Below are 15,892 nucleotides of genomic sequence, written 5' to 3' on the forward strand. Positions count from 1 at the left end.
AAATACCTTATTTGCTTTAGGCATATACTATTATCGGGCATTGGCCCCTGAGGAATTTCAAAAAGCTAACAAAAGAAAGATAATTGATCCATTATTAATCTGTAAGTTGTAATTATTAATCTAAAAACTAGTATATAATTACCTTCATAAATGTGATTTAAGTAAAGAAATAAACAACGGTACTGTGCTTTTAGGAGATAATATATGAGAAAATGTAGGAGGAAAGAAGTTATAGAAAATAGAAAAATATAACATCAAAGATCAAAACAGATAAACGAAAGCATCTTCAAAACGTTAAAAAAAACGGTGAAATATAGGGAAGAGTAAATCGTCGCTTTCCACAGGAGAAGTAACGCCAATGGCGAGCAACAAACCTGCTCTATTTCACCCTCCCTCTCACCTCTTCTCACCCACTCATCGCCGCTGTGTAGGTACGCAATCGTCGTCATCATTTGTGGTTTTCTTTCTTTTGTTTTAGAGTAGACTCATGTAGGAGAAATTATATATATATATATATATATATATATATATATATATATATATATATATATATATATATATATATATATATATATACTTATTTTAAAAAAGTGATTAATACATATTATTACATTAAAGATAATTGAAAATTCCTATTTATTTTCATTCTAATGGTATTTTAGTCAATTAATATAAAATTAAAAAAGGAAAATTACAGATTTTAGGAAATAATTAATTCTCTAAATTTTAAAAATAAGATTTTGTTGATAATAAATATTTTAATTCGAACATTCTGAAAGAATGTGTTTATCACTATCTTGAAAAAACCATTAAATTCTGACAGAATACTATAAACATATATTATCAAGATTAATAATTTTTAATGAAGACAAATTTTATATGAAAAGATTTTTAATAGCTTAAAATCAATAATTACATTCATTATTAACAAATACAACTATGAACATATATAAATGACATTCATTAATAAAGAATACAAATAATAATGGTTAACAATTACATCTATACTAAAAGAATAAAACTAAGAAGAGAAATTAAATATTTTCCTACCATTTGTTCCTACTTTTCCTCATATCATATCAAATGTTGACATGTGTCACATTTAATTAGACATTTAATGAAATTAATAATCATTTAATCCATTTGTCAACATTTAATATGTAAGGAGGAAAAATAGGAACAAATGGTAGGAGGATATTTTATTTCTCAATTGAGAATGGTTAAAAATAAAATAAAAACATATTCTTAAGGATCGTTGTTTACTCATGGACACCTGAATGTATATTCATACATATTCTTACAGAATAATAACTTATACATTTTAATACAACTATACATATTCTAATAGAATATACTGCTAATCCATTCTAAACAAATTAGATTTTATAAAAACAATCTTATGCTTGGAGTTACAGGAGGAGCTGAACTCAAGTATGGAAAATCCCTAGGAAATGCTTGAAAAATCAGAAAACATGAAAAACAAATACATATTAGATCCAATGAAATCTTGCATATCACAAAGTTTGTTGTAGCATAGTTTTGTTGCACACTTGCTACTACTATCACACCAATTTGTATACAGTACATGTGTAATCTAAACTATTGAAACCCAAAAAAAAAGTAATCAAACAGAAACAACTTGTGTTCTTCCTCCGTCCATGGAACCCCTATCTTTTCGATTATTATAGAATCAGATATTATGAAATATTGAAATTGCTCGCAACAAGAACAATCAATTTCCAATTTCAGAGATGCAAAATCGTAATCCTTCACTAACAATAGGAGAATCTAATACAAACGCCAACTCGATCAAATGCGAAAAAGAAGCGCAGAAACGGATAAAGAATAGATAAACCGAAAATGTTAGAGATATTGAAAAATCGAGATCTAACCTCGCAGTAAATCCGACCACAAGTAGCAGTAATTCCCTGTATGTTTCACAGATTCTGATACACTACAAAATTATGATTAAGCATCGACTTCCATGCAAGGCACGATGAACACACCTGAAGGCCATCAATTCCAAAAAAAAATTACCTTTGATTTCAAATTTTTTTAAGCAAAATCGAAATAGAATGCAGTATGAGGTGGAAGAGGGTGACACTATGCAGAACGGAAATAAGGGAATCAATGAAACCTACAAATCGTAGTAGGATATTTAGGGTTTCCTGTGAAACCAAAATCAACATACCTGCTATCCATAGGATGCGAGGGATGAGAAAATGCTTCTCAATTCTGTACAATGGAGAATGGCTCAAAAACTTCGATAACAATCCCAACATCACCATGCCCAATATCAACAACCGTCCATCGTCAACTCCCACACCTACCGCCCTCATCCGCGACAAATAATGCTGCCTTTCACGAGAAGACGTCATCCGCTTCCTAATTGGTTATCTTGTAGCCCATAACTTGATTTTCTTTCAAGATATTCATTATAATATTGTTAAACTACAACCATAACTTGATTTTCTTTCAAGATATTCGATATTTCACTATTATCATTCTCTTGCATCACATCTTTTTGCCAAACACCTACTAGGCTATATATATTATAGTTGAAAATGGAAATTATGTAAGAGAAAGATAAATGTGTAAATTATAAAAATCTTGGAAGTAAATCAAGTTAGAAATTAAATTATAAGAACATTGAATAATTAGAACGTATTATATGATACAAAACGACGTAGTATAGTGAGTTTGGGTACCTAAGCTTATATACCCTTAAGGGTATATTCACTTTTCCCTATATATATATATATATATATATATATATATATATATATATATATATATATATATATATATATATATATATATATATATATATATATATATATATCAATGGTTTGCTTTCATTAATACACAATATCATATTTACTAGACAAAACTTCAAAAATGGTCCCTGTGGTATTTAAAAATATCAAGTTTAGTCCCTAAGTTCAAAAAACCTCACGGGTCATCCCTGTGGTTTCAAAACTTTTAACATTGGTCCTTCCGGCTAACTCCGTTACCATTTAGCCGTTAAGTCAGGGGCATTTTTGTCATTTCACTACATAGGGACCATTTATGAGGTTTTTAATTACTTTTTTTTTAAATAAATAAATAAATAATATTTAATATGGAAGGGGTCCCACCCCATCTCTTTCTCTCTCTTTCTCTCTCCAAATCGATCAAAGGAAGCAGCGAGGCTTCTCTCTTTCGTTGTCAGATACATGAAAGGGTACAATCTCCAGACCAAGATCTCGATCTCTCATTCCGACATCGGTTCTTGATTGAATCCAAAAAGCTATGGCACATAGTCGGCCCCGCCATTTTCAGCCGCATAGCCTCCTACTCCATGTTTATGATCACCCAAGCCTTCGCCGACCATCTCGGCGATCTTGAGCTCGCCGCCATCTCCATTGGCACCAGTGTCATCGTCGGCTTCAACTTCGGCCTTTTGGTAATTAAACACCCAAAGATTTTTACCCTTTTTCGAAATATTTGACTACTTTCTTTTTGTTTCTTTGCTTCTAAATCTTTTCATGTGGGATCGATCCAGTTAGGAATGGTGAGTGCTTTGGAGACGTTATGCGAACAAGCATATGGAGCTACAAACTATCGAATGTTAGGAGTGTATCTACAAGAATAATCGTACCTGAAATCATTGGTCAAAACCACATATGAAATCAAGCTATCAAACCTGAAATCAAAGCTAAGGTCATTGTTCAACATATCGGGGCTCGGGTTGCCGATGAAGATTTTGGAGCTAGGGTTTTATGGGGAAGATAGCGACCCTAAATTGTTGGTCTGGAAATTCTAACTCGCCGGATCTGAAAAACCTAACTCGTCGCTGCCGTTCGTCTTCTATAGAACGTCGCCACCAAATCGATTGGGGTTTCCCTAATTCGCCAAACCATTGGTCTGCGTTGGACTTCAGGTGCGAGGGAGAAATATGGAGATAGACGAAGGCTGGGAAAGATAGATAAAGACGAGGCTCGTCGGAGAGAGAGAGAGAGAGAGAGAGAGAGAGATGGAGGAGGCGATTTAACCCAGTAGCTCGTTCGGATCGTTGTGTTAGTATGGCCAGAAAAAAAGAGATACAATATGAGTGTCATCGTTGGCATTGAGATCATTTCCTGGTTTTTCTTCATTATTGATGGAGATGGAGAGCTTTGAGGGGTGGCTATTGGGAACAACAGTGAAACATAGAGATGGAAACTAGAAGATTTGGAGAGAGAGAGAGAGAGAGAGAGAGATGGGGTGGGGTGGGACCCCTTGTATATTAAATATTATATATTTATTTATTTATTTAAAAAAAAAAGTATTTGAAAACCTCATAAATGGTCCCTGTGTAGTGAAATGACAAAAATGCCCCTGACTTAACGGTTAAATGGTAACGGAGTTAGCCGGAAGGACCAAATGTTAAAAGTTTTGAAACCACAAGGACCATCTGTGAGGTTTTTTGAACTTAAGGACTAAACTTGATATTTTTGAAAAGCACAGGGACCATTTTTGAAGTTTTGTCTATTTACTATACCTTGAAGACTTTTAATGATTTGTCTCGCTATAATTAATGAAGAGTAAATTACATGGATGGTCCCCCGTGCTTTGGGTTAATTTACGTGTTTGGTCCTTAACTTTTATTTTTAATTCGGAACATCCCTATGTTTTGATATTTTTACGTCGTTAGTCCCTAATCAAGTTTAAACGACCAAATTACCTTTACTGATACTACAAATCATTTTTTAATTTTTTATTTCCCTTATATTTGTTTTAAAAACCCATTTAATTATTACATACACCCTCATTCAACAACAGACCTTTTCTCATTTTCCTCAGTGTCACCGGTTCTTCTCCTTCCCCTGTTCCGTCCTTCTCCGCCACCGATGCCACCCACGACCCCTTGTCAACCCAACCATCATCGGAAACCCTTCATTCACATTAAAATTTCTTACTAATCATAGTTTCACCCTATCATCCCTTTCTACCTCCTTCCACACCCCATATGGCCATTGAATAACCATAAGAATCGAACGACACCCACTACCAAACACCCCTAAAGAATCAAAATGTAGAACCCACAAATCAAAATTACTTCAAAATTGCTTGCCATGCATCACAAAAATCTTAGAGTTAGACACATTTCAGGGTATAGGATTAGAAATCTGATAGTAATCAATCACCATGAAAGGAATAGAACCCAAAAATCAGATAAATTGCAATTCTGAGATGTTTTTGGGGTAAATGGCACAAAAACACTATTTTTACATAGAAATTCGATTTTGACACCGTGTTTTTTTTATGTCAATTTTGACACTGCGTTTTCCAATTTGTTACAATTATGACCACTTGACCGGTTAACCAGGTTACATGCTGACGTGACATGATGACGTGTTAGTTTTGATGACGTGGCATGCTGACATGATATGCTGATGTGTCAAAATTGATTTTTTTTCCACAAAAAACACTAAGTTTTTACTTTTTTTTCGATTTTGACACTAAGTTTAATTTTTTATTTCAATTTTGACATTATGTTTTTTTTGTTCCAATTGAACATCATTTATCAAATTTTTTTCAATTTTGTCTATTTTCCATTTGAAACCGTATAAATATATTTTTTTTATTACATTTTAAACCGTATAAACATATTTTTTTCGTTTAAAAACCACATTTTTATTTAAATACAAGATGTTTTTTTTCTTATATTCAAAGCATTAGTTATATCATAAGAATCAAACTAACCATAAACTTCTAATAAGATGTAAAAATTTGATGGGTTGCAAACTTGATATCTGAGTTAACTACACGCCTCCAAACCTCCAAACATATTTTAAAGTTGAATATTTAATATAAAATAAAATTTTTATATAACTAATACATATTTATATATAAAAATATGGTTTGAGTGTAAAAAAATGTATTTATACAAAACTATGGTTTTTAAATGAAAAAAAAACATATTTATACGGTTTAAATGTATTAAAAAATATTTATACGGTTTCAAATAGAAAATTGTCAACATTGAACAACATTGGAAAAAATGATGTTTGATTTGGAACAAAAATGCATAGTGTTAAAGTTGAAAGAAAAAATTAAACTTAGTGTCAAAATCCAAAAAAATGAAAACTTAGTGTTTTTTGTGAGAAAAAAATTCAATTTTAACACGTCAGCATGTAATGTTAGCATGCTACGTCATCAAAACTGACACGTCATCATGCCACGTCAGCATGTAACCTGGTTAACTGGTCAAGTGGTCAGAATTGTAACAAATTGGAAAACACGGTGTCAAAATTAACACAAAAAATAACACGGTGTCAAAATCGAATTTCTGTGTAAAATAGTGTTTTTTTGTATCATTTATACATGTTTTTGCATTTACAAAAGCTTCCGAAAGATTTGGTTTGTTCTTCAGGTCACCATTTTTTAGATAAACACCCAGATTCGAACTTAGAGAAAACCTAAATCGAACGAAAAAGAATGAGGACGCTTGTGAAGGGGCTCATAGGGGAGTGGGTTCTATCATTCCTTGGCAACTTTAGCAAGGCGGTTATAGCGACAGACATAGGTTTCACAGGAGGGCTCACTGCTAGTGACTAGATGATAATGGAGTGGAAAGATATGGGATCAAGATAGGAAAAGGTGGGGGTTTGGCTCTGTTTACCAGTAGCAGGTGTGGTGGGGAGGATATAGAACTTTCAAGTCCATTAATGGTGGAGTTTCTTGAAATTGATTTGAAAGAAAGAATAAGATACCAGGGAAAAAGAGGGTAAGGAGGTCGATGGTTCATGGGAAGTATGAAGGAATCGGTGGGTATATGGGACCACAACTATTAAAAAAATATTTTAATAAATTAATAACAAACAAAAAAAAATTAAAATAATAAATAAAGACAGATTGGTCGTTTTAAGTTGATCAGAGACCAACACGCAATAAAATTAAAATTTAAAGATGGTCCGAGTTAAAAATAAAAATTAGGGACTAAACACGTAATTTAACCCAAACTACAGGGACCATCCGTGTAATTTACTTACTAACGAATGGCTCAACGGTACAACTAAAATGTTGTTTTTAATTTTGTTTTATCTTTATATATGTTGTTAAATATAAAGGTCTTTGGTTAATTAGGATTTAAAGTTATATACAAAATATATAGTTATAACTTTGTTATTACAATATCAATTTTAAAACAAACAACTGTATTTAATATTTCTTATGTACTAATAAAATATTGTCCACAGACAAAAAAACACACAGATTAAGGAAACATTAATTACCATTGACTTTATACAATAAAATGATAGTTTTGTCATTACTTTGTATTTAATGTTGCTTTAAATACTTAGATAATAATAAGAGGATATTTTGGTAAAAATGTTATTTATTTTTAGAAATGGACTATTATTTTAAGACAAACCAAAAAGGAAAGATAAACTATAATTTTGAGACGGAGACTGTATTATTTATGTAGGATTCATTTATTACTTAGAGTTTGCTTGATTGAAATAAAATAAAATTATTAGTCCGTAGCTCGGCCCCCTTTCTTCTATTACTTGTGTTACGCCCTTAAATTATACTAAAATATGACCCCAAGACAATAAGAAAAGGATAAACACATTAAAACACAATTACTCATGTGAAACAAAGAACTGGAAAAAGTTTTGATGTTAAATGTACTAATTCTTACTTCGAAATCGATACAAAAAAATATTACAAATTAAAGGGATTAACATGTTATCAAATTTGTAGAAAACTTATCAAAATCAATGTTATGGACAATAGGGTGTGACCTAAAGTTTCAAAGTTTCTGGATTGAAGACCAAATTGTACGTAACTTAATATATTTTTCTAGTAATTATTCAATGGATAAGGTTTACTCGAAGCAAACGTCAATGAAAACAAAAACATGACACAGAAAAAGAAAACTCAAAGATGATATAAAACAGTGCAGATAAAATAGCTTTATACATAGATTCTTTCAACTCTTTTAAAAGTTGTATGAAAACCGAAAAGCTATTCAACTACCGCACTTGTAGTTTTTTTCTTCTTTTGGTACTAGTTTTGACTATTAGTGAAATGTTTAAAATAATCTTATTAACAAACAAAACAAATAAGTCTCAAAAAGGATGTTGCTAATACGTTGGGATACTTATTAAAAAGCTAAAAAAATACAGAAACTGAATTCAATAAGTAATAAAGAGAAAAAGAAATCAAAAAAAGAAAAACCATCCTTCCCCACCGATTCTCAGAACAAAATAACTAACTGCATTGATCACTCCCCTACACGTGTCTTGTGTCACCTTTGATAAAATTTCACATTAATTGGCCTATTGGGCTGTGCTCATCTAAAAGAGTTGGCTCAGAATTCTTACCAATGCGACACGCTTATCATCAATTTTGATCGGCTGGAAGTTGTCTTAAGATCACTAATCTTCGGGCATGAATGAATATCAAGTTTGTTAAGGCAGGGGAGGTGTCTTAAGACCTCTGAAAATGATTCCACATCCATAAAATAATCGAGCCTTAGAGAAACCAGAGATGGTGGAAGAAGAAAAGATGATGACGATGATGATGGAGTAGTAGTATCGGCTGCCACTGCAAATGAAGTCACTCCTGAATTTTTTCCATATAAGTGTAGCTCAACCAGTGAGGTTGGAAAATTTTGGGGGCCCCACTCTGACATCGGCTTATTTAAACCTCCTATTGTTAGACTTCTTAAATTAGGAGGCCACATCCCACAAGGAAAGGAGTAGTCCATACTTGGACACTCAAGTATCAACAGCTTTTCCAAAGATGTGAGACTTTGAAAAGGAAAAGACTTCAAATTCTTGCAATAACTGATCTGAAGAGATATTAGGCGAGGCATGGGGAGAAAACCGAAATCATTTGCTGGAATGAGTTTTGGTTGTAAGTTACCACAATCACTATCACCCACAATCTTCTCGGAAAGAGAGAATGACGTTATTAAATGACAAGAACTGATCACCAGTTTCTTTAGAGACCGTAGATTTCCAAGTGTTGGTAAGTGTGTACTTTTACATCCCCGTAACATAAGCTCTGTTAACTGATCAAAGGTGGGATCACCCACCCAACTAGGAAATTGTGTTCCCTTGTTATTCGAAATCTTGAGGACTTTTAACTTAGGATGAGGTATTAGTTCTTTGAGTACTTCATATTCAATCATCTCATTCCGAGAATCATCAAACACATTACTCCATCTCATCTCCAAAACTTCAAGACCCTTCTTTTGATCTAAGTTGGCATTCTTTGCTTGTATTGGATCTATCAATTTGTCGAGCCCGATAATGGAAAGTTCACCTTGAAGATCTGATAGGCCCTTAAGATCGGTTATTTTGAACCCGTTAGCTTCTTCAATTATAACCTTGGATAGAGTTTGTAGATTTGTCAAACCACCAATCCCTAAGGGCATCTTGTTCAGACTTGGAGTATCATCTATGTCAAGATGTCGAAGGTTTATCAACTTTGCAAAACTTTTTGGTAAGTCCGATAACTCATGACAACCACGAACCAATAAGCTTTGTAGATTATAAAGGTCACTAACTTGTTCGGGCAAACATCTGATATCAGTAAAAGAAAAATTAAGATACCGTAGATGCTTGAGACTGCCAATAGATTGTGGTACCTGTGTGATTCCCGGTCCACTTAGCCTTAGTACCCTTAGGAACTGTAGTTCATGAAGCGATTTAACTACAACACTGTCGATTTGAGAACTTGATGATGGCAAGAACGTTCGCAAGCGCTTCGCTCTTTGTAATTCCTTAAGCTTTATGTATGATTTCCATTTTGGAGCTACAAGTGAAATGTAACGGAACTTCTCAAAATTTTCATTCCTTTTGGATATGTTCATCCCATCCGATCTATAAAACAACTCTCCTGCAACACTTGTGGCCAAGTCATTTACAAGGTCATGCATTGTATATCCTAATTGATCATGCGTTGATTGTTGAAAAAACGACCGTAACTTGAGCTCTTCAAAATACTGACTACCCAAGCTCTCCATTGATTGTTGTCATCTGATTGGGACAAAAATCCTTCTGCCATCCACAGTAGGATTAAATCATTCTTCTGAAACTCATAGTCCTTGGGAAATAAGGAGCAATATGCAAACAATAACTTCAAATGTGAAGGGAGATGATAATAGCTTAGTCTTAGAGCTGGAAGAATCTCACTTCCATCATTTATATTCCATATCTCAGTGTTCAACAACTTCTCCCATTCATCAGCATTCCTATTTCCCTTCAAGACCCACCCAAGTGTTTTCAAAGCCAAAGGCAGTCTACCACATTTCTTCACTATACCTTCCCCCAGCAACTTAAGTGTCGGATGTTTGTCAAAGTTTTTCTCACCTAACGCGTGTTTAGCAAATAATGATAGAGCATCGTCATTTGACAAAACCTCCAGATCAAAAGCTTCTTCTGAGTCCATCACCGATGCAACCTTGGTGCTCCTGGTTGTGACAAGAACTCTGCTTCCAGGTGCCCCGACAAGGAGAGGGCTCTGGAGGAGTTCCCACTTATTGTAATCTTCGTTCCAGACATCATCTAGAACAAGTAGGAACCTCTTCTTTAAAAGTTTTTCTTTGAGGGCCACATGAAGCAAATCAAGATTAGACAACCTTTTGGCATCCCCACCTACAGCTTCAAAAATAGCCTTGCTGATGTTAAATACATCCAACTCTTCAGAAGCACAAACCCATGCCCTGAGTTCAAAGTGATCCTTCACTTTCTCTTCGTTGTATAAAAGTTTGGCAAGAGTGGTTTTGCCTATTCCACCCATACCAACTATCGACACTATGCTCACATTTTCATCACATTCTTCCTTTCCCAACAACTTCTTCAGCAATGCTTCTTTATCCCCTTCCCGACCAATGATTTTAGACTCATCAACTAGTGATGTTTGCTCCAAACGTCTCTCTGTTATATTTGACCTTTCAACACTCACATTCAAACCCAGATCATTTTTCCGGTCAACAAGATCACGCAATTTTGCAGTGATCTCATCTAGCTCAGACCTCATCTTCGGACCATACATAATGTTGCCAGGAGTGAACGTAGTACAACAACTTGGGATGATGGCAAGAGCCTCTTGATTCAAACTGCGTCGCAGAGCTTCTGTGGCCAAATCATCTACTATATCGTCAATGTCGTAAGCCAAATCCTGGAGATCATTCAGCCACAATTGAACAGCTCTCTCTGTTATATGCTTCTGGTTTGCATCAGCAAGCACAGCTTTCATCAGGGGCAATGTTTTCTCCAATTTGTGCAGCTGAGAATCGATTCCTTCAGTTCGAGCGAGCTTCATCAGGTCACCAGAGATCAGCTTCTCACACAGTACGGTGATGACGGCGCTAACAACAATTTCAGCCATTGGAAGTTGGAGAAAGGAAAGATTCGTTTCTTTGTAGAGAGTTTTTGTTTCAAGGGATGATAAGTTGCTGAGAAGAAGCAAACAGGAAGACTGAATATAATGTAAATCTGTGCTGGAACTCACTTTAGAGAAAGCATCCACTATAATAGGGAGGGTCCATAGCTTTTTGCAATTGCAATGTTCGCCCTCCTTTTTCTTATTCAAAGAAATTGAATTGTCCCACCAATTTACATAAATATCATTTGCAGTTTCATATTAGTCATTTTTATAATGTAGAATGCTTACATTATACCTTTTTTGAATATTCCTATTATAATAAAATAATAGTTTTTAGGGACACATGGCGTTATGTTATTAACTTAATTAATGTTTTGTTTTCCCGCTTGAATATCTTAGACCTCTATCTATACTTAGATTCCTTAGATTATATTCAGTCCCATAAAATCTGCAATCAAAAACCAAAGATTAGCAAAGTAATCCCAATAAATCAGGAATGATCTAGTTTCAAATTTGAATCGCGTCTGCTGACTTCATATACACCTCAATCACCGTTGATTTCAAGATTATTCCATTGTTCACTATCTCTCTGTTTGCAGTTTCTAAGTCATCGGCCTTCATTACTATAACATTTTTTAAACTAATTATAACAGCACATCACAAGAACAACTCTCAGTATAGGTCTCAAAAATAGTTCTTGATATGGTGTTGAGAATGCATTTAGCACAGAAGATCATACCCTCTCTCATCTTCTATAAACACAGAAAACCCCCATCATGAACCCACTGCATGTTCTTTATCTCAGTTGCAACTTGCAAGTCGCCACCACACTATCACGACCAACCTACATACATATATTTGAAAGAGATTAATAAAATCACTTGGGTCTTCTATTAAATTTGGATGTTTCGTCAGCTGGTGTGGAGAAAAACTTTGTAAAGGGTAAGTTAGTTTATTGATAATTTGTTGGTGGCTTTGTTGATTTCATTTAGTTTTTTGTAGATGTTTGTGACGCTAACAATATCAACGATTTTGGGCATTTATTGAGCATCGTGTCGTCTCAATTTTATATCTACTACACACAAAAGCACATCTAAACACATACCAGAGTTACTTAGATTATAATTATATATGTTGGTTTTGGATTCTTAGTTTATGGTTTGTTTTCATCTCTTTATCTATTACTAATTATCTCTTTGTATGGGATTATTCTATATTAGCGTGTGCTTTCTTACTTCATATGTAGAGAATGTTTGGTGGGTAATTCGTTTGAAATTACAGAAGGTTAAGTGGGTAATTCTAAAATTGCAAAATTGCTAAATTATACACACACCCATAGTTGTCAACTCGTGACTCGACTTGTGACTCGAAATCCTAAATTTTGACTCATGACTCGACTTGTAAGAGTCACGACACTATAAATAGACATATGTGCTATAGAAAAATATAGATATTTGTTTGCGCTCATGTTTGATGAAATGCCTCAATGAGAAATATCACATGTTAAGTTCACTTTAACTTCATGAATGATAAACCAATTCCAATTTAGGTTTCTATCCAAGTGAACATCGGAAATGTCGATGAACTCGTTGCTAATAAAGTCATCACACAGGTACTAACTATATCATTCTACCTAAAGTGGCTGAAATTTGAGTTATTGTTTTTTATAGTGCTGTATGACTGGATAAATCTTCATGATATTCATCAAATATGTTAAATGTTAGTGTCTTGATACATTAATCCTAGTTCTTTTATTTAACTTATTAATACATTGTGTCCAGATTAAGATTAAGTCATAATAGCTATCTAGATTGATTGAGTTAAAAGAAAAGGATCCTAAATCATTGAAACTTAGTAAAAAAGAGATATCCTGTAAATGTTTGAAATGGTTATGGTTGCAGCATATTGAGGTATTGATACCAATAGAGAAACTCAACTACTATGTTGTCCTAAACCATTTGAGGTAATCTGTGGTTCCATGAATCCATCGTTTTCTTTGAAAGGGGATTCATGTTATTCATTGTGTACTAATTTGAATTGAATCTATATCTTAAATTCATGTTCTCATTGTTACACAAATTAATAATTTCAATTCCAGGAACACCTTGTAAAAACTTCCAGTGGATATGTTTCTGTTGCCATATATGGAGATCAAGAGAAGCCAGTTCTTATTACATATCCTGATTTAGCTTTAAATGGTAAGTGATTCTGTTTTTCATTCGTTAATCAACAAAATTTGTTGAAAATAAATGAAATCTTGCTTATTTGTTTGCATGTTTGAACAGATATGTCATGTTTCCAAGGTCTTTTCTTATGCCCTGAAGCATTTTCTTTACTAATTCATAAATTATGCATTTACCACATTATCCCTCCCGACCATGAGGTCAGCAATCAAAACTTCATTTTTATTTATTATTATTATTTTTTAAATATATAAACAGTTCAATAGTAAAACAATTAGTATTCCTATCTTATTTTATACATCTTTAAGAGCTATTGTAGTTGGGAGCTGCAGCAATGTCATATAATGATCCATTGTTAGCTGTTGATGACTTAGCTGATCAGGTTGCTGAGGTTCTTGAATATTTTGGGTACTTTAATATTTTTTTGGTTTTTCAACTAATAATTTGGATATAAAGAATCATGACAAACATTCTAATATTTATATTATTTTTTGGATATAAACTAATTATATGGTGCCCTAATAATCACCATCTGCTTCTTTAGTATTCTATTTTTGAATTTGTGTTTTGGAATTCAGCAAATCTCATATCGTTATAGAAAAAAATCACATGTAGTTCACATATTGATCACATGTGATTCACATATAAATCATAAGTGAATCACATATGAATTACAAGTGATTCACATTTGAATCATAAGTGATTCACATATAAATCACACGTGAATCATATATAAATCATAAGTGATTCACATATAAATCACAAGTGATTCACATATGAATCATATGTAATGCACATATAAAATCACATGCAAATCACAAGTGAATCCCATATGAGTTACATATGAATCACAAGTGATTCACATATGAATTACATGTGATTCACATGTAGATCACAAGTGAATCACATAAGAATTACATGTGATTTACATGTAGATCACAAGTGAATCACATAAGAATTACATGTGATTCACATGTAAATCACATATAATTTACATATGAATCACATGTAAATCTTATATGATATATGCATGTGCATTTTTGTGAGAGTTCTTGCATTAATCAATTTTTTTTTTAATTTTCTTGTAGATTTTGAAGAATTTGTAAAAAATATTGAAGAGGTGAAAAGTGATAAATTGAAGAAAATATGAAAATCTTGATATGACGAAATGATAACATTGTGAATCTTCGTAGTATTTTTTATTTTTTATATTTTATTTTGTATCTAATAAAATACTTATACTATTATGTATATAGAATGATTCGTAAAAATGTGATTTTTTATGATTACTTACGAATATTATAGTATAAGAAATATGCATATATTCATTTGAAAAAAAATATGAATATATGCACCTAAAATGTTGATTTTTTTTGTTAAAAAAAATTAGAGTTTTTTTTAAATATTCTAGTTTTTTTATATAAATTTACTGATTTTTAAAAAAAATATATTTTTAAAAAAATGCAGCTTTATTAAAAAAAATTGTAGTTTTTTTTTAAAAGTTGCAGTTTTTTTTTTGAAAAAGTTGCACTTTTTTTGCAAAAAATTACAGTATTTTATAAAAAATGTAGTTTTTTTTGAAAATATTACAGTTTTTTTTTTAAATTATTGTTTTATTAGAAAATTTGCAATTTTTTTTAAATACAGTTTTTTTTTTCAAAAAAAATGCAGTTTTTTTTTAAATTGCAGTTTCAAAAAAAATCGAATTTTTTAAATTTTATGATTTCCAAAAAAGTTTAAAAAATCTGCAGTTTAAAAAACACGAAAATAATTTTTTTTTTATAAAAAAATCCAAAATTTTGTTTTACAATGTTAATTTTAGAGTTATTTATTAATATTTCCAATAATACAAACAATTAAGTGGAATTGGTATGATGACGATCATGCCCTTAATGATTTGATTTTGATCCAACGCTCCACCTTTAGTTCTTAGGTTCTCGGGAAACTATGAGTTATCAACCGATCTCAACTATATATATATATATATATATATATATATATATATATATATATATATATATATATATATATATATAGGTTTAGATTCATCTGAGACCATGATAAATAAAATTACCATTTTTTTTAAATACGTGAAACATCCTAATAGAATATTACATTGTACATATTCTAATATGATTTTTAGAGTGTGTAGAATATTCTACTAGATTTGTCAGGTATATAAAATATTCCAAATATTCTACTAAAATATATAAAAAAAATGTATTTTTTTTGTATTTTATTTTTATTTATTTTGGTAATTTTTTAATTTTTTTTTTGGAAAATATATATTCCGAAAATAATATTGGAAATTTTTTTTCGAAAATTTTCAATTATTTTTCATT

General features: G+C 32.1%; 2 protein-coding genes and 1 long non-coding RNA gene across 3 annotated transcripts; 1 reads left to right on the top strand and 2 right to left on the bottom strand.

Moving 5' to 3' along the window:
• Positions 1-1,220: 1,220 nt before the first annotated feature.
• On the bottom strand, positions 1,221-2,145 carry LOC122196078 (uncharacterized). The gene is made up of 2 exons (XR_006187356.2): positions 1,893-2,145; positions 1,221-1,454 (listed from the first exon to the last, which is right to left on the bottom strand). It is a non-coding gene; the product is annotated as an uncharacterized LOC122196078 (long non-coding RNA).
• A 7,779-nt stretch (positions 2,146-9,924) lies between these two features.
• On the bottom strand, positions 9,925-11,370 carry LOC111910791 (putative disease resistance RPP13-like protein 1). Its single transcript, XM_023906608.3, has one exon. The coding sequence runs from the start codon at positions 11,368-11,370 to the stop codon at positions 9,925-9,927; it is 1,446 nt and encodes a 481-aa protein (XP_023762376.1).
• Positions 11,371-12,567: 1,197 nt separating this feature from the next.
• On the top strand, positions 12,568-14,165 carry LOC111910783 (protein NDL3-like). Its single transcript, XM_023906600.1, has 7 exons — positions 12,568-12,660; positions 12,917-12,979; positions 13,269-13,277; positions 13,466-13,565; positions 13,653-13,750; positions 13,870-13,958; positions 14,129-14,165. Exons 1-7 carry the CDS (start codon positions 12,568-12,570, stop codon positions 14,163-14,165), a joined length of 489 nt encoding a protein of 162 aa, XP_023762368.1.
• Positions 14,166-15,892: the final 1,727 nt, after the last annotated feature.

This window comes from Lactuca sativa, chromosome 1, assembly GCF_002870075.4.
Source record: "Lactuca sativa cultivar Salinas chromosome 1, Lsat_Salinas_v11, whole genome shotgun sequence".
In the NCBI taxonomy this organism is placed as follows: domain Eukaryota; kingdom Viridiplantae; phylum Streptophyta; class Magnoliopsida; order Asterales; family Asteraceae; genus Lactuca; species Lactuca sativa.

Excerpts from the sequence above, each read along its gene's own strand:
- LOC111910791 (XM_023906608.3), bottom strand. The coding sequence starts at position 11,370 with ATGGCTGAAATTGTTGTTAGCGCCGTCATCACCGTACTGTGTGAGAAG.
- LOC111910783 (XM_023906600.1), top strand. The coding sequence starts at position 12,568 with ATGGGATTATTCTATATTAGCGTGTGCTTTCTTACTTCATATGTAGAG. Across the intron at positions 13,566-13,652 it reads TCCTGATTTAGCTTTAAATG|ATATGTCATGTTTCCAAGGT; the intron begins GTAAGTGATTCT and ends ATGTTTGAACAG. Across the intron at positions 13,959-14,128 it reads GAGGTTCTTGAATATTTTGG|CAAATCTCATATCGTTATAG; the intron begins GTACTTTAATAT and ends TTTGGAATTCAG.